Source organism: Hyperolius riggenbachi, chromosome 1 (assembly GCF_040937935.1).
Source record: "Hyperolius riggenbachi isolate aHypRig1 chromosome 1, aHypRig1.pri, whole genome shotgun sequence".
Lineage (NCBI taxonomy): Eukaryota > Metazoa > Chordata > Amphibia > Anura > Hyperoliidae > Hyperolius > Hyperolius riggenbachi.
The window spans coordinates 190,538,127-190,564,580 of NC_090646.1; the positions used below are offsets into that span (position 1 = coordinate 190,538,127).

General features: G+C 42.4%; 1 protein-coding gene across 4 annotated transcripts; it reads right to left on the bottom strand.

The window, feature by feature from the left end:
• Nucleotides 1-12,013: 12,013 nt before the first annotated feature.
• Nucleotides 12,014-22,474, bottom strand: LSM6 (LSM6 homolog, U6 small nuclear RNA and mRNA degradation associated). Of its 4 annotated transcripts, none has more exons than XM_068269751.1 (4): nt 22,375-22,474; nt 18,777-18,883; nt 15,601-15,714; nt 12,014-12,259 (listed from the first exon to the last, which is right to left on the bottom strand). In XM_068269751.1, exons 2-4 carry the CDS (start codon nt 18,868-18,870, stop codon nt 12,225-12,227), a joined length of 243 nt encoding a protein of 80 aa, XP_068125852.1. In that variant the 5' UTR covers nt 18,871-18,883; nt 22,375-22,474; the 3' UTR covers nt 12,014-12,224. The 4 variants fall into 4 exon arrangements, with proteins under 4 accessions (XP_068125852.1, XP_068125860.1, XP_068125870.1 ...); XM_068269759.1 differs by having other exon boundaries at nt 22,371-22,465; XM_068269769.1 differs by having other exon boundaries at nt 18,777-18,879; nt 22,375-22,446.
• Between the last annotated feature and the right edge of the window lie 3,980 nt (nt 22,475-26,454).

Below are 26,454 nucleotides of genomic sequence, written 5' to 3' on the forward strand. Positions count from 1 at the left end.
TCCAGTTGAGGAAGAGGTTACTCAACATGTTCAACCACTACGTGGCATTTCGTGGTCTGGAGGCCGACACACCAATGAGGCAATTCTAAATAGAGATGTCTTGGCAGAATACTTTGAGAACAGGCCTGTACAGGTGTAGTGTGAAGGAGCTTACTCTCAGTTAATAAAATAAGTTGCAAAAACCATTACTTTGTATAGACAACCCTTCTGACAGATGACCTGCAGTTGCTAATGTGCACCCTGCACACATGTTTTGATATGGTAACATAAGTGGTGAATTATAAGTTGTGTAGGTGCCGACTGTATACCTACTGTTGTTGTGCAGATGACATGGGCCTAAATTCATTAAGCTTTATGAAACAATTTACCAGGATGTATTTTTTTTCAAACCTTTGTTGAAGTGTTTGATAAAGCTTAATGAATGTAGGGCATGTACAGCATTGATCCCAAGTATTGTCAGCTTCACAGCCTGTGTCAACTCCAATCAATGCCTAGGGGCCTGTTTTCCAGCCTGTCGCTACGTGGTAAATATTAGCCTCCTCCGTGTGTAGAAATGAAAGTGAGAATGACACCTCCTCCTGTCCGGCTCAGATAAGTTTACTGTATAGCACAGTGTATGTCCTGGGGGTCGCATCAATGTTACAGCAGAGGCCTCTGCTACTTACCTTACCGGCTCCAACACCACCTGAAACATTGTCAACATAATTACACTGTAAGTAATTGTTAAGCAGATAACAAACAGAAAAAATGCTCTCAGTTTGGAAAGGTTTTTCCATGTATTTCGTGGGTGAACAGCAACGTACACACATGAGAACACGGTAAAGTGCTCTCTTCATAAATAAAGACCAACAATGGCAACAATGTGATAAGGAACACTCAAAACATATAGAAAAGAGCAAAAAGAAGTCGTTACACAACAAAAACACTTGGCAGAAGGTATGTGTCATCAACCACTTCTTGATAAAGTGCAAAGCACACCACCATCGTCATCCTCTATGTTCTACTTTGTAAACGCGGAAACAAAAACTCAACCACTCCAGGTGCTTACAAAGAATGTGCAACGATCCTCCACATACCTCAATGGAAAAATGTAAGCGGTAGTAGTGTGCCTATATTAACTATTCACATTATGGGAAGAGTGGGGCAAATGTGTTGCCCATGTCACTACTCTGTTGCATCGTAATCAAATAGGTAGCGGGTCATGGATGTGTCTGCTCTACCTTGGCTACACACATCACGATGATCTTCTAAAGTATGGTAGGTTCTTTTCTCCACATTTCTGCCCTGATTTGCATTGTACATGTGCTGACCATCACCTGCATATGGATAGTTGGAAGCCCTGTCATGCTGTACTCGTGCGGAAACTTGTTGTGGATTTTGAGTGAATGAACTAGGACATTCTGTGTACGGTCTCCAAAACTGTGGTGGTGCTATCGCATGTGAAACACAACTCTGTGAATCCGAGGGAGGTTGTGCAGTGCCATCTCCTTTCTGTACAAATTGTTCAGCCAGTTGAATAAGAGCTATATGAAAAGCTGTGTGGTGTTTTGGGTGAATTTTTTCAACATATGGTAATACCGACATTAGCATTGTGTAAGAGGGGTTATTCTCCATAGCACAGTGTCGCTCCCGATTACTTTGTAAGTAGCTTAAAATGTCAGTGTATGTGGATAACATTTGCTGTTGGGATTCACCTTCCACTTCACTAGCCTTTTTCCACTGTTTCGGTCTAGTTTGTCTGTAGGTAGACTGTAAAAAAGTTGACCTTCTGCTTTCCTGTGGTGACGGAGTCTCAGATGTTCCCTCATCCAAATCACCACTCATTGCAGGTGATACCACAGAACTCTGTGACTCTTCCTCTTGTGTAGGTGTCTCCATGAAACTGTCTTCCGTCCTATAACACACATCATAAGTACAGTAATTAGTCTGTAAACACACCCATACATAGAAATTAGCCACCAGATGTGCAAATGTGTGCCATTGGTCAACAGATCTGTTATGATTACAGGAGGAATCAATGATGGTATGCACATTTTGTAATTGGAGTTGTGTGCACAGACGCACTGCAGTTTGTGCATCATGCTCACCCTTTCCTATGCTGTGGCCCTTTTTGGTCATAATAAAGGCCCTTGAGGACTACACAACTACAACCAACCCTACCCTCTTCCAAGTTAAATTCACCCTGCTGGTGGATTCGTACCAGGCTAGATTGCTATATCCCGGTTCAATACAACATTATACATGACCATTAGGCGTTGACAGTAATTACCTTCGGGGTTCATAAATCCGCTTCAGGAAGGAAAGCAATTCGAAGTGTTTGTACGTTGGCGTGGGTATACTTGCACTCCCACTCCTTTCCAATGCCTTCATCTTTTCCAGGTGCTTTTTAAATGTGTCTCGTACAGACCGCCACTTATTCATAATATTATCCACTAGAAGGAAAAAAGAAACAAAATAATAACATTTTTATTATACTATGCATGGCAGGTGTGTGTATTTACAAACACAAATAATGCTAATTTCCTACATGCCACAACTTAAGTGTGCTCCCTGCTGACCCTTTCACAAGGACAAATTATACCCCCACACCCTCAACACTCACAACCACCCCCCCCCCCCCCCCAAAAAAAAACCCTTACAAAACTAAACAAGGCCCACACATGAATATTACCAGCATATGCAAGTGCTGATGAAAACACACTACAATACAGCACAGCGTAGATGTTACTACCAACTACCCTACATAGCCCCTATTTCCCCACGGACCCACTGCACTACATTCCTCTGCCACAAGTACAGCTATGCCACAGATAATGTTCATGCAACACAACACACAACATAACACACCCCTTCACACACTACACTCACCTTCTTTACGCTTATCTTTGGCAGATAAATCATCCCAATCTTCCACGAAATGTGATGTTATTTCATGCCAGGTTCTCCTAGCCAGTGCCAGATCTTTATATCTGGGATTTCCTTTATCATACAGAAAAGATTTTTCCTGAACTTTGGCCACCAGAGCCTCTGTGCTGCATTCCATGCTTGCTGTCTCCAAAACGTTTTTTGATAAAGTATACACAGGAAACAGGAATTAGTTAGTTCCCCCCCCCCCAAAAAAAAACTTTATTGCATGCGTTTTTTTCAAGCGAATTTGCATGCGATTCGCATAGAAAAACGTGTAAAATAACGCAAACGATTCCCCTATTAAATGCATTGCATGCGAATGTATGCAGCAGGCGAATTCTGATGGCTCTTCCATGCGGATTTTTATCGCGGACGAAACCGCATACATTTCCTGACAGGTGGAAACAGCCCCATACATTTGTATGGCCTATGCGAATTCACATGCATCAGACGCATGCGAATCCGCTATAGTGGAAATGGGCCCTAATGCCAAGATTATAGCTATTGCTTTTTAAGAAGTTGAAGAATAAAGATGTGAATTTTTGTATGAAGAATACGGTGTGTTGCTCCTGGAATCTGTTTCTTTTTGAGTGGAGTATATGATGTATCTTGTTCATCCGGATGTTGCACCACTTTGAAGGTTCAATTTGGAAGCATTAGGTGCTGGTGTGCACTCTTTTCTCTTGTTTTTTGTTATATTTATTGCAAATATGTTTACTGTGTAAGTATTTGCATCACTTTACCTCTATGTAGGGGTGATTCACTAAGCTGTGCTGCTACAGCAGCGCAGCTAAATGACAGCAGCGAGTGACAGTCATAGCATGCACAGCCAAATTACACTCGGCTCTGATAGTTTAACGAGCGATTCGATTTGATTGGCCCAATAGGCAGACTGTCAAGTGACAGTCAAAATGCAGGAATATCGTTCAGTGCATTGTTCCTCCTACTTTGGGAGTGGCACAAAAATGAAGTATTTCCTGATCAACATGATTGCCTGGTGATTTTCTGGGGATAGTTGGGTTTGTGCATGTATAGGGTAACCTTCCAGGTGTTCTCACACTATCCATGGTTATATGTTTCAACAAGGATTCTCAATAAAGTAAAACAGAACCATAGGACACAATGACATCTTGGAGAAGCATATAGCACCACTCACATTTTAAAAAAAGGAGATCTATGTCTTTAAAGGGAACTTAAACAGAGAGGGATATGGATTTTTCCTTTTAAACAATACCAGTTGCCTGGCAGTGCTACTGATTTCTTTAGCTGTAGTAGTGACTGAATCACACACCTGAAACAAGCATGCAGATAATCCAGTCTGACTTCAGTCAGAGCACCTGATCTGCATGCTTGTTGAGGGGCTGTGGCTAAAAGTACTAGAGACACAGGATCAGCAGAAGAGTCAGGCAACTAGTATTATTTGAAAAGGAAAAATCCATATCCTTCTCACTTTAAAGGGATCCAGATACGAACTATAGTCAAAGTTTTATACTTCCTTCAGCCCCATCCGCCTTAAAAAGTATGCAACAGGAGGGCAATTAACTCACAAATCCTTTTTCTTTTTTGTTTAACCACTTCAGCCTAACTGGACGAACATTATCATCCAGTTAGGCTGCGCGCTCCCGCAGGCCCCCCGTGCACGCCCCCGCTGCTGACCGTTAGCCCTGCGATCAATGAAAGGGATTATAAATCCCTTTCACTGATCGGACCCCCCCCCCCCCCCGGAGAAAAGCCGACAGCGTCTCTTCAGACGCTGCGGCTTTTCTGAGATCAAAAAGTTCCCCGGCTTCATACTTCTTTCTGGGAGCGAGATCGATCGCTCCCAGGACTTTTTGACTGTGGCCATCTTGTGGCCAAATAGCAAATTACACCAAAAAAACCCCTTTCAATTGAATAAATACATTTTAAAACATTTAAAATCCCCTGTTTACCTCCCACACCAAAAAATACCCACATACAAGTTTTAATAAAAAATAAAATGAAAAATTACAATATTTAAAAAAAAACCAAATAGTTACCTAAGGGTCTGAACTTTTTAAATATTCATGTCAAATGAGTATATCAATATGATTTATTAAATTATGGGCTTCTAAATAGTGATGGACGCAAATTGAAAAAATGCACCTTTACTTCCAAATTAAATATCGGCGCCATACATTGTGATAGGGACATAATTTAAATGGTGTAATAAGCGGGACAAATTGGTAAATAAAGTATATAGGTTTTAATTATGGTAGCATGTATTAATTTCAAACTATAATGGCCAAAAGCTGAGCAATAATTATTTTTTTCCATTTCTTTCTTAATATTCCTGTTAAAATGGATTTAGAATAAATTAATTCTCAGCAAAATGTATCACCCACAGAAAGCCTAATTGGTGGCGGAAAAAACAAGATATAGATCAATTCATTGTGATGAGTAGTGCTAAAGTTATTGGCAAATGAATGGGAAGTGAAAGTTGCTCAGATGTAAACAAATCTCAACCCTGTAGGCTGAAGTGGTTAAAGTGTACAAGAGACAAACTATATTCAAAGTTTTATAAATACCAGGGGCTTCCTCCAGCCCCATCCATACAGAGCGTTCCCACGCTGGCGTTATCAACCTTCTCTGTCTGTACCGGGTCCTGTAACTTTGGCCAGCCGCGGCCAGTCTGAGCATGCGCACTGCACGCTCTTCAGCAGCGCAGTACTATTCTCCGCCAGAGATGGAGAGAGCAGACTGCGCTTGTCTAGACTGGCCGCAACTGGCCAAACTTACAGTACCCGATACAGGAAGGGTCCCCAACCTTTTCCGGCCCGGGCACCACTTTCTGACCAAATTTTTCTCCCGGGACCCTAAGGGGGCGGGGGGGGGGGCGTTAGGGTTAGTGGGTGTGTATGCGGCTGATGGGTTCGGGGGTCGGAGTGCGCGCGTCCTGGTGGACAGGAGAGAGCGGCTTCCTGTAGTGGCGATGTGTATGGCTGTTACTATGGGAACTGCTCTCTCTCCTGATTCCTGCCTCCTCCTCACAGCAGCCGCGGGGCGCGCTACTGGGAATCACTACACCGACATGAGGGGAATATAGATTAAGCGGCCGCCGGCTAAAGTAATGGCAGCGGCGGCCGCAGGGGGGGGGGGGGGGGGCAAGAGGACTGTCCCGCGGCCCAACTGCAAACGTCCCACGGACCAGCAGTGGGCCACTGAGTACAGAAGACGGAGAAGACGAAGAAGACTGAGGACGGTGGCATGGGAGCAATCTGTGCGGATGGGGCCGGAGGAAGCCCCAGGTATGTATAAAACTTTGAAATATAGTTGGTCTCTGGTACACTCTAAAGATAAAAGAAAAAACACGGTGTTTGGGTTAATTTAAGGCTGGTTCACACTTGGCAGATTTTAAGCGCTGTGACAAATGTATCCCTATGGGATCATTCTCACTGCCATGTTTGCGATTTGCAGAAATCTCCAAATCGTTTCATGCAGCAGTTTGGGGCAATTGCATTGTGATTCTCATTCTATTGAAGGGGAATTGCAAATTACTGTAAAAACATGAAATTTTGTGCCGCAAAATTGCGATTTCAATTTGCGCTCCCTGGGTGAACTAGCCTTCACACTGCAAGAGCTTTTTCAAAGCGCTTGTGATTTGAAAAGCTCTTGCTAATGTAATGCTATGTGCGTGTTCTCACTGGAGCGATGTGATTTTATAAAAAAATATCCCATAGCATTGCATTAGCAAGAGCTTTTCAAATCGCTAGCACTTAAAAAGCTCTTGCAGTGTGAACCAGGCCTTATGGTGCCCACACACGGTAAAACAAAAACATTTGATATTCCTGTTAATTTGACCAAAACAATCGAATGAAATTAGAAAATCATTTTTTAATTAAGAAAAATAATGATTTTCCCATTTTTAAAAAAAAATAAAAATCTTATAGGACATGTTGTAAAAATCTTTATATTTGATTTAACGGAATAATTGAACAAAATTATCTAATAAAAAAAAATAAAACATTTACCATATATGGACACCATTAGTGCAAGTTCTTAAAAGCACTTAATGATTTTGCTGTTATGTAAATGAGCTAGACAGGAATGCACATTTAAAATAGAAATGTAACAAAGAATATTTTCTAATGCAACTTATTTCCAGTCTGGCCAATAAAAATGTAAATGGCCAAAAGCACTTTCTGTACAGCTCTTGGTACTCTTTGTACTTGATATCTTTTTTCTTTGGCTACAACATTCACAGAACACTAGTATTTAATTGATGCATTTGAATTGCATTTTGAAGGTTTATCTCAAAAGACCACGATGCAAATATATTGTGTTCATGACTGTAAACACAAAAGCCAAACTGCAGAATAAAGAATGCTGCATTTGGAAAACCACAATGCAATGGTGGCAGACATGTCTATTTTTCTAGGGGCAGGTGAGGCAGGGGGTGCATGCAGAGAAAGCAGCAGCGGTAGTCAACTCACCTCACCAGCATCCACAAGCACCGCATATACTTCCCGGTCCAGGTCCATTTCATGGTAACAGCGCCACCTGTGATACTGTCACCCCTGGCGCTCTTTGGCTACCCAAAGGGAAGCTGTCTACCTAAAGGTGGGAGGGCTCTCTGGCTACCTACAAGGGGGTGGGGATGCTCTCTGGCTACCTACACTAGGGATGCATCTTTTACTGGGGGCTGCATCTGGCTACCCAATATTGGGGGCTCTTGTGGATACCGATCCAGGAGGGCTGCATCCATCTACCCAATATTAGGGGCTCCTGTGGCTACCCCTGCTGTGGGCTGCATCTGGCTAATTAATACTGGGGTCCACCTCTGGTTAGCTATATTGAGGTCTACCTAATACTGGGGACATTTCTGGCTACCCCGTTGCAATAATGTACCAAAATCTATGGGGGAGGGGGCAATTTATACACCCTCACTCTGTGAGCTCTATGGCCTAGATGGCAGGAACACTCATGTAAAAAATTCCTCAGAATGCTTCGTTATTATGGTTAGTATTGTGGTGATCTGTATTCGCACATCGGAGTCACAGTAGCTTGAGCTATTTCACAAGAAGAATCACTTCAAGGAACTGTCTATGTTTATCATATTTTTTTTTATCAGGATAGCTGCTATGTTTAATGCATTGCAATGAACATTTATTCTATTTATGTAATACGTTATGATGCAGGCAGGTGATTACATACCTAATTATTAAAGTGGACCCAAATTAAAAATACAAGATTTCAGAAATGAAATCTATTTTCTAAATTATAATAAATAGCAGCCTTTTTTCAGCTGCATGATGACAAATATAAAATATTTTACATTTATTGGAGTAACCCCTCCCTTCCTTTCAAATTGCCAGGAAAACATCCGGCAAACTGGTGGAGTAAATGGTGTCCAGCAATGGAGGAATTGCTAATGGCTGCCCCCAGTATAACCCTAGTTCCGAAAAAAGAAGGGTGAAAAGCATGCACTGAAATGATCATAGGTTTGAAGGAGTGTTTATCTTTGTATAAGTCAGAGTGATGCAACTAAATATTTTTAATTAAAAAAATGTTTGGTTTGGGTCCACTTTAAGTGTTTGAACGGCTTATGGTTATTAACCTTTTGTGAATTAATAAATAAAATGGTTTTATTTACATAGCAACTCTGTCCATTGGACAATTTTTTTCCTTCGATCTGTGAGGGAGGGTTCACACTTACACATGCTTCCCACCCTCCCACCTGTTTTTTCCTGCCTTTGGGAGTTGAGAGTTGTAATTGTGGCTTTTTTTAGTTTTTAAAGTATGCATCTTTTTCATCAATATCCATGAGAAAGGATGCATGAACAGAAAACACATCACCAGGCATAGTACAACACGATACATGGGTATTCCCATTGAAACACAATGAATGCGATTTGCATATGAAAAAGTAGTGCATTTTGTCAACTTTCTCAAATGCAGAAAAATTGCACAACAGCAATCACAAATGGTTTTACAAATGCAGATAAGCCATAGGAATGCATAAGGTGTCCAATATGTGATTTTGCATTGCTTGGATAAACTGCGAACTTACTATGGACTTAGAAAGTCCACATACGAGATCATTAGCATGCTCTGTAAGCCGCTGTCTGTATTACCGCCCAGAGCAGCAGTGTCACTTCATCAGTAGTCGACATGCTTTACCAAATATTGCTTCTGTGGTAAAGGGACCCTTACATCAGCTGACAGACATATTACTATGACAGAGTGGGGAATTATATGGATTTCCTCCTTTGTAAGGGCTGGTGCACACCAAAACCCGCTAGCAGATCCGCAAAATGCTAGCAGATTTTTAAACGCTTTATTTTATTTTTCTATGGCGTTTTGCTAGCGTTTTGCGGATTGCTGCTGCGGTTTTCAGTATAGTAGATTTCATATATTGTTACAGTAAAGCTGTTACTGAACAGCTTCTGTAACAAAACCGCCGGCAAAACCGCTCTGAAGTGCCGTTTTTCAGAGCGGTTTGCGTTTTTCCTATACTTAACATTGAGGCAGAAACGCATCCGAAATCCAAAAAATGCCTCACCCAGGCATTTTTCGTTTCTGCAAAACGCCTGCCGCTCTGGTGTGCGCCACCCCTAAAAGAAGAACTGGTGAACAAAATATTGTGTGCGATTTATTAATGGTTTATAAATTGCCAACATCTTCCAAGGCTTAGCAACAGGTACCATATTTTTCACCTTATAAGACACACCAAAAACTACCCCTTTTCTAAGCATTTATGCATTGCAATCGCATAAATGATTACACAATCGCAAATTTTTTTTGTAATCGATCCAAAAATCGTAGGGACTTCCCCTCCACTTTCGGGGACAAAAAAGTGCGTCTTATAAGGCAAAAAATATGGTAATTCAGTTGCACAAATAAAGAAAAATACACATATGTAACTGAACAGTTCAACTTGTAAAATGTACATCAAGGTGGAATAAAGATATACATACAGCTAGAGGGGTAACAATAGCCCCTGTAATCATGGTGTCTACTCTCCCTACCCATCCCACTTTATTGTCTCCAGCACTAGCACCCCCACTCATCACTTGAGCAGAGGTATGCTTCAGAGCACAAAACTGCAGTGAACATGAGGACATGCTCCGTGTTGGAAGCAGGTGAACTTGCACTGTTCAGTAGTGCTACTCTGCGATACAGAGGTGGAGGAAGAGTGGTATACTGGTCACACTTGCTAGTGTAACTCCCCCTACCTCCCCATAGTAATATTTGTTGGGGGAGGCTATTATAAGGCCCATAATTGTTATGGTATGAAGGTAGATTGAGTTATAGGATGTGGGCTCACCATGGAATTTTCACTGGGGAGGGCATGGTTTGCCGGTGGGACCCTGCAGCAGTACTGGAAACTGTACTATTGAGATCTCTGCCCTTTCATGCTTCCAATCTCTGAGATAAGGGGTATAGAGCAAGAGGTAAGGGGAGTCAATAAGTTGTACATGAAGTGTAAGGATGTGCCCACAGGAGGATGTTGTAGCAGGTTAGAAAGTGGTTACATATCCTAGGTCAGATCACATGCTTGCTTACAAACGTTAACTTTTGATTACAGCAACAGAGGGCGACTATTGAATGAAGCAACATTCCAAAGAAAAGAAACATGAAAAGTCCTGTGTGTGGAAATGAGAAGTGATGACAGTGAGAGGAGAATGTGTTTAGAAATGTATCTGTAAAGTAGTACAGTTCTGTACAGGGGAGCTAGAGTAGAGTAGAAAGCACCATCCAGCATCATGTCAGTTAACTTGACTACAACCATGCATGACCAGCAAGAAGAGATGATGAGAAACAATTATATACAGTCTTAATCCAGGACTTTTCTGGAATCACAGTCTTTTGTGTTTAAAAGCTAAAAACTAGGTTTAAATGTTTTGTTGTTTTAGGTAAATGACCAGAGTTTGTAATGTTTTACAATTCACATCTTGAATTATTGTGTTTTATTTAGCTGTTCCCAGCACTAAGTTTCTCTGCCATGCAGGATTTCTATATTTTGTAATTAGTCATCAGTGAGAATTGCCCTACAGCCCGACTGAAGAGGAAGTGCCACTTGCAGCCCAGGACAGTCAGCACTTACAATACAAACAAACAAACAGGCTAGTTCTAAACAGTCTTCGGAATGTACATGCAAATGTACCCCATGTCAGTTTAGTTACCCTTTACAGCTTTCAAAACACACATTTTAAATCCGTTGCTAGTGCTACATCCTTCTAGACACAAATGCTTAAAGGAAACCTGAGGTGAAAGGAATATGGAGGCTGACCTATTTATATCATTTTAGTCAATAGAAGCTGAGTGGGTGTCCTGCAGAACATTGAACAAGCATGCAGATCAGGTGCTCTGACTGAAGTCTGACTGGATTAGCCATGTTTCAGGTGTGTGAGGCTTTGTCTACATCTAAAATCAAAATTGTTGACGCCAGCGATTTTCGATTGTGATTTTTCTTTACCCCTCGCGGCGCTTACCTGCACGCTTCATTTTTTTGTGAAGCGCTTTTCAAACTGCAAAGCGATTTGTTTTTTCACTTCCTGACGCAAGTCAGGAAGTGAACTCTTTGACCCGGAAAATAATTAATACAATGTATTTATTCATAAAAGTGCTGGGGAGATCGCTATACCAATTGCTTTTTCAAGTGTTTTGCAATTTCCCTATACCTGCCATTATAGGGAAATCGCCCCAAAAACGGTACCAGGCAGCACTGGCCATTTCCACCCGAGCCAGAAAGGAAACCCACTACTGCACATGCGTGCAGCACCAATAATCGGACTATGGGGGTCCCACCGCTGGGCAGCCTTTTAAGTATCCAGAGGCTTCTCCCTCCTAAGGTAAGTACCACCCACAAGGGCACTTTTTTGTTACAGGGTCACTTTAAGGTGTGGAATTATTTCCGGCAAGAAAAGGGACGGTGCCTGGTTTTCTTGGTATTTTTTTCCTGAGTTTTTTTTTTTTTTTTTTTAACTGTTTGCAGCAAGATAACCACCTTTGTCATTTGAATCAAGAGTCCAGTAAGGTGAAGAACTTTGCACTAATTAATGCATGCTTACTGGATCTGAGTGAATCACTTGTCTTTCTAAATACTGAGAATCAAAAATCACTAAAATAAACAAACAAATGAGAGTTGAATCAAAATCAGATTATGGTTTACTCAGAAACGCCCCAAACAACATAAATATGATTTGTGCAGTCAGACAGTCACTTTTTAATATTACAAAGAAAAATATACTTTTCCAAATGTAAAAAAAAAGAAGAAAAGAAAAGCCACTTGGGAAACTTAATTTCCAGACCTTGGACAGTGTCAAATATAAAAAAAAAAAAAAAAAAATCAAAATCTACATTCTTCTCTTCTGTGTGCTTATATACAATACTGTAGATGAAAAACAAAAAGGTGTATTAGTAGGAAGCAATAACATCGCTCAAAAACACAGTGTAGCATACATTTCCCATTTAAAAAATTTCCATTTTGCATCACTTTGCCGAGTAGAATTCCAGCGACATATTCTTTTTTTGGATAGCACTTGATAAAAGTTAAAACCTCTGGCAAGTGTTACTGTGGTGCGTGTCACATTGGGGTGATTTGCCTGTACTTCCTGCCTGAGATCTGGCATCAGTAGAAAAAGTGAGTTGTAGTCAAATTTTTGATTGAGAAAATTTAATGAGTGCACCTGTTCTAGCAACATCTATCAGTTGTATTTACCTTCCCCTTTTGGAGGCATTGCCTCCAAATCCCTGTATCAGTGTTCCTGTCGGTTTTGTCTGTTTCTGTTCCACAGACTCCATTAGAAGGCTAAAAACCTTCTAACCTCTCTTCACTCTATGCAAACATAAAACACAAACAAAACATTTTGATGCAGGAAGAGATGGACTAGTCCAAAATGCTTACTGAATACTATAGCTGTGGTTTGTTACAAACAACAGCCAATTCCAATATCTGAAGGGTCATCAGATGTTTCTTAAAATGACTAATGCAGTCATTACAATGCTGCTTCTGCATGTAGTGGAAACGGGTGGGACCTTCCCTTGGAAATGTTTCCAGTGGCTTATAATCTGATCGTATTGCTTTTTGCAATGCTATAAGCAGCTGGCAACTTTTCCTCTGCTTTTAGGGTTGCATTCATTATAAACATGCCATTTTGTAACTGAACGTTAACGCTGTATTGGCTGATCTGTGCTGCGTGGGCTCTCCAGCCCGCAGCACAGATCAGTATTATGCCAGGGCGATCAGACTTCCCCCCCTTTTTTCCCCACTAGGGGGATGTCCTGCCGGGGGGGTCTGATCGCCGCCGGCCATCCGCGTTTTGCGCGGGGGGGGGTCCTCAAAGCCCCCCTCCGCAACCATTTCCGCCCTCTGCCTCCTTACCTCCCTCCCTCCGTAATGCGCAGGACGGAGTTCCGTCCTGCGCATTGAAGAATAGGCTTCCGCCTATCAGATGCCGGCGATCCCTGGCCAATCAGAGGCCGGGGATCGCCGATCTGCCTTACGGCGCTGCTGCGCAGCAGCGCCGTATGATGTAAACAGCGGGGATTTCTTCCCCGCGTGTTTTCATTTTGCCGGCGAGCCGCGATCGGCGGCTCTCCGGCTGTTCACGGAGACACCCTCCGTGAACTGACATGGAAAGGCCGCTCGATCGAGCAGCCGTTTCCATGGTAACCGGCAAACGACCAGTTTACGCCGATCGGCGTTAGCTGGTCGTCAAGAGGTTAATCGTGGCAAAAGTGTATCTGTTCGGGACAGGTGGAGTATGACAAAACTGCAAAATCTGTGGCAACAGTATACAGTTTGGTTTATAAAATAAATAAACCAACCCTCTTCAGATTTACATCTGTTATTAATTCAGAAAATTGCATAAGGTGGGAAGCCACATTTCATGCATCATTTTCCAGCACTACAATTTTTCTAGTTTTGCTGCAATGACTCACTCATTATATAGAGAGCGAGTTATACACATCCCACCTCAAAGGAAGGTATAAGGCAAATCAGGATGTCATTGCAATATATGCAGAGAATTAAAGGGAATCTGAAGTGAAAATAAACTTATAAGATAATGATTTGTATGTGTAGTACAGCTAAGAAATAGAACATTAGTAGCACAGATATGAGTCTCATATTGTTTCCAGTACAGGAAGAGTTAAGAAACTTTACTTGTTAGCTATGCAAAAGAGCTACTCTGAGCTCTCTGACTAATTTAGTCAGAGAGCAGAGCTATTTTCTGAAGAACGTATACATCAAATAAACAGCGAAAGACAACTTAACATAACATTTTATGGCAGAAAAGTTCAAAGGGTCATTAGCTCTGCTCTGTTTCATAGTTTAAAATGCAGAGTGTAGTTTGTAAACTGCACATATTAGAGACTGATGCAATGTTATAGAAAAACAGCTATATAACAAACAAACAAAAAAAAATGAGACTTTGATACTAATGTTCAATTAATTATCTGTACTACACATACATTATATCATACATTTTCTTTGCTTCAGTGTCACTTGAAATCTGTATCATTACCTGTGACTGCTTTAACCACTTTGTGACATGCAGACGTAGTAAAACGTCCTGCTGGAGCCTCGTAATGGCTCCAGGACATTTTCAAACGTCATGCACTGCTGCTGCTGTGCATGCTCCTGTGCGCGCTCCCACGTGCATGTGTGCTCCCGCACGTGCACTCGTGTGCACGTGCAAATACACCCCCCCCCCCCCCCCCCCAAAAAAAAAAATACACCTTTATTTCTAAATACTATACTGTCACCATACTTTGTACTAGGGACATAATTAAAATCTTGTTATAACCAGGACAAATAGGCAGATATAATGTGTGTTTTACGTACAGTAGCAGTGCTAATATTAAAAATAAAGGGGAGGAAATTGGAGTAATTGTGTATTTTTTCCTCCTTTAAAATGCATAGAAAATAAAGTAATTACTGAAAACAAACAACAACCCCAAAAAGCCCAATTGGCAGTGAAAAAAACAAGAAATAGATCATTTAATTGTGATTAGTAGTGATTAGGCTATTGGCAAATGAAAGGGAGGAGCACTGAAAGGTGAAAAATCGCTCGTCCGTTAGGGTAAAAACCTCCTTGGGGTGAAGTGGTTAAATAATCATCTTTTGGTAAGTTGTGAATTTTGTTTCTTAAAGAGAACCCGAGGTGGGTTTGAAGAATATTATCTGCATACAGAGGCTGGATCTGCCTATACAGCCCAGCCTCTGTTGCTATCCCAAACCCCCCTAAGATCCCCCTGCACTTTGCAAACCCTCATAAATCACAGCCACGCTGCTGACAAACAGCTTGTCAGAGCTGGCTGTGTTTATCTCTATAGTGTCAGTCTGCTGCTCTCCCCGTCTCCTGCAGAACTCCAGTCCCCGCCTGCATCCCTTCCCTTCCTGCTGATTGGAGGGAAGGGACGGGGCAGGGACCGGAGCTATGAAGGAGGTGGGGGAGCAGCTGAGACTGACACTACAGATGTAAACACAGCCTCACAGCATGGCTGTGATTTATGAGGGATTGCAGAGTGCAGGGGGACCTTAGTGGGGTTTGGGATAGCAACAGAGGCTGGGCTGTATAGGCAGATCCAGCCTCTGTATGCAGATAACATTCTGTAAACACACCTCGGGTTCTCTTTAAGGAAAGTTGATTCTATGGGCCAGAAACATACAAGGATCTAATAAAATGACAAAAATGGTTCTTATTGCAATTTCTAATTGTCATTTACCATTATTTCCACGGATAAATGCATCTCCGTATTTGTTCTTCAGCTGTCCATTAACATATTCTTCCGTCTGTTCTAATGCAATGTTCATGTAACCATCTAAGCACGCCAATACACCTGTAATAAAGGGGAAGAAAGAGCTGTGAAAGACACACTAAGGCCTCGTTCACATTACTAAAAGGAGATGGCTGTGAGAACGGAACACAATGTGAACCAACACGCGCCATCTGCGTTTGCATGCGTTGCGTGGCTAATTCCCATTCACTGTAGTGAATGGGACAGCCATGCGTTTGGGCAACAAATGCGTGCAGCACGCGTTCGTGGACCGCACTGGTCCAGAACAGATGCAGTGTGAACATCAGACAGTGCAGTCTATGCACTTCTGATATTCGTGCGCGTCTGCCTCCTGCACGCATTGCCGAAATACGGACGGCAACGCGTGTTTTGTGAACGAGGCCCTAATACACCATAAAACTATTGTTTAGACTTAATTTTCCAATTTAAAACAGTAATATTAAAGCACACCTGACCTGAGGCAAAGCTAGCCAAGGTAAGTACTGAAGTTCATGCTGGATCATCATACTTCTATGCGTTGCCTGTTCCTCCGCTCCATACCCACCATAAGCACCCCCTCTCTCCCTCCCAGGTGACCATGATCACTGAGAAAATTTCACTTCTTGACCCTTGGATCAAAGGATACCCGAAGTGACATGTGACATGAGAGACATATGTACAGTGCCTAGCACACAAATAACTATGCGGTGTTGCTTTTTTTCCCTTTCTCTGCATAAAAGAGTTAAATATCAGGTATGTAAGTGGCTGACTCAGTCCTGACTCAGACAGGAAGTGACTACAGTGTGACTCTTACTAATAAGAATTTACTCTTTTTATCTTTCTTGCTCTCAGAAGCCATTTTATGCTAGGAAAGTGTTTTATAGTTGGAATTTCTTATCAGTGAGGGTCACACTGTAGTCACTTCCTGTCTGAGTCAGCCACTTACATACCTGATATTTAAAGCTTTCATGCAGAAAAAGAAAAAAAAAAGGAACACAGCATAGTTATTTGTGTGCTAGCCACTGTACATACCCATGTCTACCTCATCATGTCACTTCGGGTATCCTTACTGGAGCGATTTTTAGAGTGATAATGCAATGCAAATGAAAAATCGCAATCGCATAACAGAATTGATGACAAATCGCAATACTTGTTGTTTGTGATTGCTAGTGGAAAGGGGCCCTAAGGGCTCATAAGTACAGATTCAGAAACTCAGCCTGCTGAAAAATCAATAGGCTGCTTCTGGATTTGTGTGTATGAAAAAAAAGCCAAAAACAAAAAACGATTCAGAATGCTGGACAGAGCGCTTAACTCACCATAGCCATGGGCTACAGGGATTTGGATGCGTAATCGGTGTGCACAAGTGTCAGCATGTGTCTCAGAGATGGCCCGACAGCGCTAATGGGACACCCACTCTAAAAATTTGACTTTCAAAGTTAAATTCTCCAAAGAGATTACCCAACATTGCACAGAGGTATGTAGATCCAGCATGAACATGCATGTGAGCTTACCTTAGGTAGCTTTGCTTCAGGTCTGGTGTGCTTTAAAGATGTTAAAACTCAACTCCAGGCAAATCAGCAAGAGTAAGCTAATGTTACATTTTCTGAAAGGATAAACAAGGTATTAAAACCTTTTTTCACTCAGTGCCCATTCACACTAAGCTCTGTGAAGGTGTATGTGTTAATATGTTGCATTGTATCTAGAGCCACTTTCATTATAAAGTGCACAATAGAACTGCAATGCATTATGTGCACAGTGTGAATTGGCCATTTAATAACTTAGGGCAGTGTACTGCCACGCTGAGTTAGAGCAATGCAAGCATTGTGAAAGAGCCTTTTAACATCACTAATTTATAGCACACAAATTGGGGAATGTACAGTGGGTTTACATTTTCTCATATTCTTCCTAGCATGTTGGCGTTTGGTCAAGTCAATGGGAGCACAAGAAAAATCGCACAATCACGGTGCTATACGTTTTTCTTGCAAGCCAACAATTTAAATTTTCTTTTTTTTTACTGCGCCTCCCCCACTACCATTCTGTTAGAAATCACAATCAAACCGTGAAACCCATTGGAACGCACAATATTTGCGCATGCAAGGAGAATAGATAAAACAAAATTTAAACATATGGGATGATTGGGTAAAACTGGTAGGTGGAAAGAGGCTTTAACTACATCAATACATGGAAAAAAGAAAAGCTTACACCACTAAGCAAAATAAAAAAGTGTACTTAATTCAGCTATGTTTGTCTGTAGGGCTGTTTCTTAGAGCCAATGGCAGTAGACCAATGGACATGCAGAATAGACCTCTGCTTTCCTATGGGCTTGTTCACGTGTCCATGTTTAAAGTGAATCTGAACTCAAAACTTCCCCTCTACTCTAAAAGATAAGCAACAGGATAATAACCTTTTGAAGAAAAACATTTTTTGTTACAGCTGAAACAAATTCTGCAATGCATCTGCAGTATGTCTACTCCCTGCTTTCATGAAAGCAGGCATATCATTAACATCCTGTGTTTACAAATAAACAGCTCTACCATGGCAAGAGATGAGACAGCTGTAGAGATCACACTGTGATTAGTCACAGATGAGGAAGATTTAGTCAGGCTAAACTGTCTAAAAACATATACTGTGGATTACTCAGTTTTCATTCTGTCCTGTTCAGGAGTTCAGTTCCACTTTAATCATATCTGGGTTTGACTGTTTCCTCAAATCAGAAAACTGCCGTGCATGTTTTTGTAAACTAGATGTGTTACTATTCATCCCATAGAAAGGAACGTCTACTCCCCACGTGTAGCAGATACTGCAATGAACACCTGGAGTGGTATGGCATATCGGTACTATATGGATGTGCTGCCACATCGCCAAGTGTGTAGTAGCTAATCCCAGTTCTGGAATTGGGTGGCACAATTTAATCACTGTAATCTGAGTGTTGGCAATAGCATGACCCAGGATTACATGCAAAGAAATTAGGTTCTCAGTATGGGGATATATATTTTAATATTCCCCTAGATTATCTTGCGCATCTTCCGTCTTATCCCTGCACCCAAAACAAATGCCAGGGGAACCTACATACACGTGAACCAAGCCATAACACTAACATAACAGTCTGAGTCCACATATATTACCTCGATAGTCAACTCCAGAATTTAATTTTACCACAACAGGTCTTCCAATTATCTGCTTCAAAAAGTCACTGGGGGTTTGTTTTCGCAGACTCATTTTGTGTTTCTTTCTGAAAGCAAAGGAAGAAAAAAAAAAACCCAACATAATGTTAATTGTTTGTGCACATTACAGACTCGAAAAAAAAACAACACATACACGTTCTAGTTGTATTTCTGTACACACATACAGCATTTATTAATGGCAGAAAAAAGGAGTTGTATCATACACTATTTACAGGAAATAAGACTTGAGATTGAATATCACTTTAGGACACTGGTATTAAATTGCTAAGGATGCAAACCATGAGAAAGCATGAATAGTCTACAATACCTGCACTGTTTTTTTAAAGGCCATCTAAATACAAAACCTAAGACAATTTCTTGACACAGTTAGTTGGATTAGTGTTAATAGAGCATCTAGCCATATTTGAAGTAACTTGCTTAATTTTGCATGTGTACATACCCTGAAGAGGCGTGAATATCACGTGAAACAGCTGTAGACAGTAGGGGCTTTCTTTCTGTAATCGTTGCTTTGTGGCCTTAATAAAAGAAGATTTCCTGTGGAGTGCCGGAGTTCGTGCCTTCTTTCAGTTTATACCCTTTGCTTTAGTTTGCATTCAGGCTATCATAAAGTAACCTTGCATCACAACTCCACATGAGCCCTACTGATTTTCATTTCCAGGGGTCAACCAATGTCACCTGTGCATTCCTACAGCCTCCTATCAAGTTTCTAGGAGTTTGTCAGCGAGTGCTGATAAAACAGCGCTACCATAGGCTGTAATTAGAATTACAGCTATAGCAGCGCTCAGTGAGTAATTTGAGTGCCCTGAAAAGATGGAGCTCAAATTACTTTTAAAACACTGTAATTCGGCCACCAGCAATAGCTGGAAACCCAATTACATCATTTGCCACAATCCACGGCTACCTGGAGGAGGAATAGTAATTAGCGCTGCTGGGACTTATGCAGGAACAGGGTAAGCCGTATATCAGCTGTATCCTGTGCCGAAGTCTCATGGTCGCTATTTCATAGGTATGTTGTGTTAGATGATGGTGTCAGAAATACACAATCGGATCACAAGTTACCAGCAGTTTTTTCACATCTTTGATTTCCTAAATTCACCTATTTACAGGACATTCTGCAGGAGTCTTTTTGGCCCACCAAAAAAAAATTGACATATGAAACTATAGTCTTTCATATGTTGTACAAATAACTGGAAACCAATTAGCCTTGTACTGAAGGAAATTCAACAATGTTGGAGCAGTGGCGTAGCTAAGGAGTTGCGGGCCCCGGTGCAAGTTTTACATGCCCTCCCCCCCCAAGCACTCTATACATAACAATTGATATGGCGCACCAAAACCTGCCAAGGACAGACACAGTGTCAGAGTTGCAAGTAGGGGACGGGAACAGTGTGTTAAGGATTACTGCTATTCAAAGCATCTATAGAAGTGATTATTACCAGCACAGGACCAATAAAGAGCTAATACTGTGATACAGGGTGGACCCCTCAGGGCCCCGATGCGGTAGCTACCTCAGCACCCCCTATTGCTACGCCCGTGTTGGAGTCACACGCCTGTAACAAACATGGACCTTAAGTGGTCAAACTCTAGTCAGCACACGTTAGCTGCAGTGGCACACTGGAGTGCAACAGAACCACAGCGATGTACCCAATAAGGCAGCAAGGGGCTATAAGAAGCCCCAGAAAAGGTAAATTGAACCCCTGTCCCTTGCCTTAGGTATCCTTTAAATCATTAAACTTGGCCAGGCACTAAAGACCGCTTCAAGTGAGAATCTAGTGTGTGTATGGCAGCCTGATGACCTTGTCCGAGCACAGCCCTGTCGTGTGCTGCACATCATCCCTCCACATAGCAGGATACATCAGCACACCAGTCTCTTATTCAAAATGCAACGCACATTTTATTGTGCACTATTCCACATGGTAAACCGACAATTGTTTCGGGGGCCTCACAGGGTCCCCATTTCTCAAGGCAATGTGGTATAATGTGACAGTGACAGAACTCCCCCAAGGGATCGTGTCCAGATCCCTGCTGGGTGAAAGTAGAAGATAATTAGTGGACAGCTAAAGGAACCTAAAGTGAAATGGAAAGAGTGTGCCATAAGTATATTATTTTCAACAATACCAGTTGCCTGGCAGTCTTGCTGATTCTTTGTCACTAATATTTTTAGCCTACAGCTACCTACACACTTCCTGATTTTCCGCCAAACTTGTCGTCCGACTTGTCATTTAAACAAGTTGGATGTGTGTACGCACTGTTGATCGACTGATAACAGCTGGTTTGCCCTATTCGCTTGGCAGATCAGTTGGACCAACTGTCATTCAAACGACTATCAGGTCCGTACATGTGTACAAACGACTTCTAGTAGTTTGTTCAACTAATAGAGGTTCAAACATACAGTTGTTTCGACTAATCCATTGTTCTATCCAGTCCATTGTCAAGTTGGTTAAATGACATGTAAATTAAGATATCAGCCGCTTTGTTGGTCAGTGTGTACAGGACGTTTTAAAGTGAACCTAAAGTCAAGGGAAAAAAATGAGATTTACTCACCTGGGGCTTCCCTCAGCCCCCTGCAGCCGATCGGTGCCCTCGCAGCTCCGCTCCGATGGTCCAGGACCCGCCGGCGAACACTTCCGGTTTGGCCGTCACCGGCCGACAGGCATGGGAACGCGAGTGATTCTTCGCATTCCCAGCCTGTATATCGCCCCCTATGCTGCTATTGCGGCCACAATAGCAGCATAGGGGGCGATATACAGGCTGGTAACGCGAAGAATCACTCGCGTTCCCATGCCTGTCGGCCGGTGACGGCCAAACCAGAAGTGTTCGCCAGCGGGTCCTGGACCATCGGAGCGGAGCCGCGAGGGCACCGATCGGCTGCAGGGGGCTGAGGGAAGCCCCAGGTGAGTAAGTCATTTTCTTCCCTTGCCTTTAGGTTCACTTTAACGACTGTTGTTTACACTTCAATTCCCTCAAACAACCAGTTTAATCGACAATCAGGAGTAAAATTGGACGTGTGTGCGCACCTACTTATCCTAACAAGTATGCAGACCAAAGGTTTCTAACAAGATTAGCTGAATGCTCATTTCAGCGCTGTGATTCAGACACTACTGCTGCAGGACTGCCCGGCAACTGGTAATGATGAAAAGCAAACAAATATGGCAGCCACCATAAATCTCTCACTTCAGCCCTAGTTCAGCCTCCCATTGACTAAAATGCAATGGTTATTTTGTATTAATTCCCAAGCATTGCATTTCTGTACATGTCCCGTTGCAGCTGATCCCCACAATTCCTCCTTGCCACCACGTTATTCATTCTGGATTACAGAAAATCGGGTCAGTTAGCGGACGTGAGAATAAATGGCAGGCAGCACATTTTGATGAGCTAAATCTTTTATCAGACGTAAGTGTCCCGACACAGAACACACTGCAGAGCTGCCACCGCTGAGTGCTGTATTGTCCTTTCCCATGCCTGGGCGATAGTCACCTTCACAGAACACACACGCATATAATGCAGGTTGCAGGTAGGTAGTCACAGTGAACATACATACACACTTCGCGTGTCCCTCCTCCGCCTCCCGCGCCGATCTGCCTCAACCTACGGAGCCACACTGAGCTCAATCTTCGCGAAATAGCGAAACAGTGGGCAGACAACTAGGGCGGGGAAGTAGAAGGTGACGTCATTGCGGCGGATGTACGCTTGCAAGCCAACACATATCATTCCGGGGTCAAAAGCTGAATGGGATGGTTCGGATTGTTGCCTCATTTTAGTAGTTGATAATGAATGAGATGCTGCGCTCTGCTGTGACACCTCTTACCAAAACGACATTGTTCTGGGCATATGAGTGGATATTTTAAAACGTTATCAATAAAATATCTGTAAAGCTCCCATCAAGCAAGAAATTATTCAAAATAAGTTTGGTATTACCTTTTTTTTTTAAATTTTTTAATCTTCTGGTTAGAACTTTTTCAAATGCGAAGTGCTGAAAAATTATTATTTTTTTAGATAAAGAGGCTGATTCACAAAGATTTTATGTTGAATTATCACACCTTATTAACTATTTATCCTTAAAGAGAACCCGAGGCGGGGTTCTTACATCACAATCCCCATACAGAGGCTGGGTCTGCCTATAGAGCCCAGCCTCTGTTGCTATTTAGCTTCCCCCAAAGCCCCCCCTGCGCGCTGCGAGACCTCATAAAAGGCTGTGTTTACCTCACTATTGTCAGTCTCCGCTCTCCCCCGTTTCCTGAATCACTCCGGTCCCCGCCAGCGTCCCTTCCCTCCAATCAGCGGCGGGGGAGCGGCAAGACTGGCATTAGTGAGGTAAACACAGCGCGCTGCGACACGCTGCATGTCGACATCACAGCTGTGATTAATGGGGTCTCACAACGTGCAGGGGGGGGGGCTTTGGAGGAAGCTACATAGCAACAGAGGCTGGGCTCTAGGCAGACCCAGCCTCTGTATTAAGTGACTTATCTCATGGTTTTCTCTCCTTATTTGTCTTAACCCATGATGTACAGTATTTCTCCTTATCTTAGGCATCAGTTCTCCTTACAGTTAAAGAGAAACTCCAACCAAGAATTTAACTTTATCCCAATCAGTAGCTGATACCCCCTTTTACATGAGAAACCTATTTCTTTTCACAAACAGACCATCAGGGGGCGCTGTATGACTGATATTGTGGTGAAACCCCTCCCACAAGAAGCTCTGAGGACTGTGGTACTTTTGACAGTTTGCCACAATGTAACAAGGTTCACAGACAGGAAATAGCTGTTTACAGCTGTCTCCAACAGCCAAAACAGCTAGCAGCAGCTACATAACCTGCCCACAGTAAAAATGTTACCATGTAATAAATGTCCGAATGTAAATCGGGGAGACTAAATATTTTACAATGAGCAAACACTGACTGAATCATTTATACATAATTATTGTAAAAATGAAGCACTCTTTTATTACATTATTTTCACTGGAGTTCCTCTTTAAAAGGGAAAAATAATAATAATAATTGTAGTATTTGTATAGCGCCTTTCTCCTGTCGGACATAAAGCGCTTGTGAGGCAGCCACTAGAGCGCACTCAGTAGGCAGTAGCAGTGTTAAGGAGACTTGCCCAAGAAACTCCTTACTGAATAGGTGCTGGCTTACTAAACAGGCAGAGCCGAGATTTGAACCCAGGTCTCCTGTGTCAGAGGCAGAGCCCTTAACAGCATGTAAGCTTTATGAATCAACCCCATTGTTGGAAAATAAAATGATCTACTTGGAGAAAACATGGGAGAAAAACTAATAGGATATGGTGAATGTTTGAACAAGAATAACTAACACTTCTCATATTAAAACTTGATTGCCCATGTAAAGGGAAACCCCTCTTCCCCCCAAAATAAAACACTGAGCTGGGTTCAGGGTTTTAACTAGACTTAAAGCGGGAACTGAAGATTGTATAAAAACAAAGTGTTTCACTTACCTGGGGCTTCTGCCAGTCCTTCGCAGCCTTCCTGTACCGCGATGTTCCTCCACCATCCTCCCTTTTTGTGCCGCCAGCTAGTTTCATTACTGTCATACCGTCGACTTGTAAGTCGACGGCAACTGCGCCTGCGTGCACCGAGCCACACGTATCCTTCGCGTTCACGCCTTCAATAGCGTCCTGCACTAATAGTGCAGGTCGTTATTGCGAGCGAGAACACAAAGAAACATATGCATGGCCCGGGGCGCAGCTTCAGTGGTAACTAAACTAGCTGGAAGCGGGAGACCGGAGGATGGTGGAGGACCAGTGAGGGACAGGAAGGCTGCAAGGGGCTGGCAGAAGCACCATATTCAATCTTCAGTTCTGCTTTAATAAAGCCCCCCTGCAAAAATGACAGCACTTGGTCCTCGAACATCATGCGGGTCACGTGATCAGGGGCAAGCGAATGGCAGCAGAGAGTTTTCTGCTGTGAAGTAGTGTCTGGAAGCAGGAAAAAAATTACACTGCACATGGTTTTGGTGAGCAAACAGGGAGGGTTTTTTTTGCTTACTAGCTGCACTTGTGGTTGGGGAGAGGGAGGAGGGCCCCCCAAAGCCTCTGGTTCCCCTCTGCAATGGCAGGGGTGATTGCTATTAACAATTGAAATTAACAAAAAAAAAAGTAAATTTCTTGCTCGATACAAAGTGGAATTTTTGTGGACAGATCTGGCACTTTGCATAGGTCTTATCAGATTTAAAAACTATAAAAAAAATTTTGTAACACTATTTTTATTCATAGTTTGAGAAAAACATCATAAAAGGCAGACTGTACAAGGAAGAACAGTACATTCTTTTAGTTTAATACAATATGGATAACAAGAATAGAGTATGCACTGGGGATACAGCATCTTCAGTCCGAACCATCATACTCTGACATAATATCCTGAGGAGTATACCGCACTCGTAGGAGAGTCTATGTCCTGTGGGTAGCGGAAGATGAGTAGTATGGACAACATAATGTAAATGTCTCTGTATAGATAATCAGGGGGAGAAGCATCCAATACCAAACTGCTTATTATGATAACTGTAGATCAGCAGAATATTATATCAAAGTTGAGAAGAACATAAGAAAAACCATAGGAGATAACAAAACAACAAATAACTGGAGGCCAGGGTTAGGGGGATGGGGATCAGTAGGGAAGGATCGAGCACAGCATTCATAGGCCTAGGGTAAAAAGATCAATCAGAAGAATGTTGGAGGGCCTTTATCAAATATCTGTAGTTTTGGGGATCTAGAAGGTTATATGGAAAATGTAAGTAGGACTAGGAATAGGGTCCATCATGGGGGCATGAGGTCTGGGTTTGAGAGAATCCACGGGTCCCAAACTTTTCGGAACTTGGATTCGGTGTCTCTAAGGTAGGCAGTCATCTGCTCCATATTCTTAGTCCAACTTATTTTAATTTTAATGTCAGTTATGGTGGGGGGGCATGGTTTTCCAAGCTGAGGCAATGGAGAGTCTGCAGGCCGTTAAAATATGAGTGATTAAACGTGAGGTGTATTTGTCTACCTCAGGAAGTGGTTTGCCTAATAGCTTGGTCACTGGGTCGAGTGGGACCGTGACTCCTGTAGTGGTCAGTATAAGGTGTTTGAGTTCTTTCCATAGGGGAACTAGAAGTGGGCAGAACCAGAACATATGCTCTAGTGAGCCCTTGTGGGAGCAACCTCTCCAGCAGAGGTCAGAGGTATTAGGGTAAATTTTGGAAAGGACTTCTGGGGTTAAGTACCACCGAAATAATATTTTATAAATGGAAAACAATATTTGAACTGACAGCTGATTAATTAATTAATTGAGCTGATGGGTACTAAGCTAGGCACACACAGTGGATTAAACTTGACTGAGGAAGTTATTAAAGAGAATCTAAAGTGAAATTAAAAAGAAAAAAACAGATACTTACCTAAGGAGAGGGATGGCTCTAGGTCCTAATGAGCCTTCCTGTTCCTCTCAATGGGGGGTTCCAGTGCTGGCTCCCCCATTACCAATGAGGGGTCGGAGACTGCCCTCTGCTATGCGGGAGGCTTCTGAAGTCTTAGGAAACCTCAAGGGTTCCCAAAGACGGACCGCTCCATACTGCACGAGCACACCTTCGCACATGCGTAGTACAGATGCGGCACATTCAAAGTGCTCCATCACC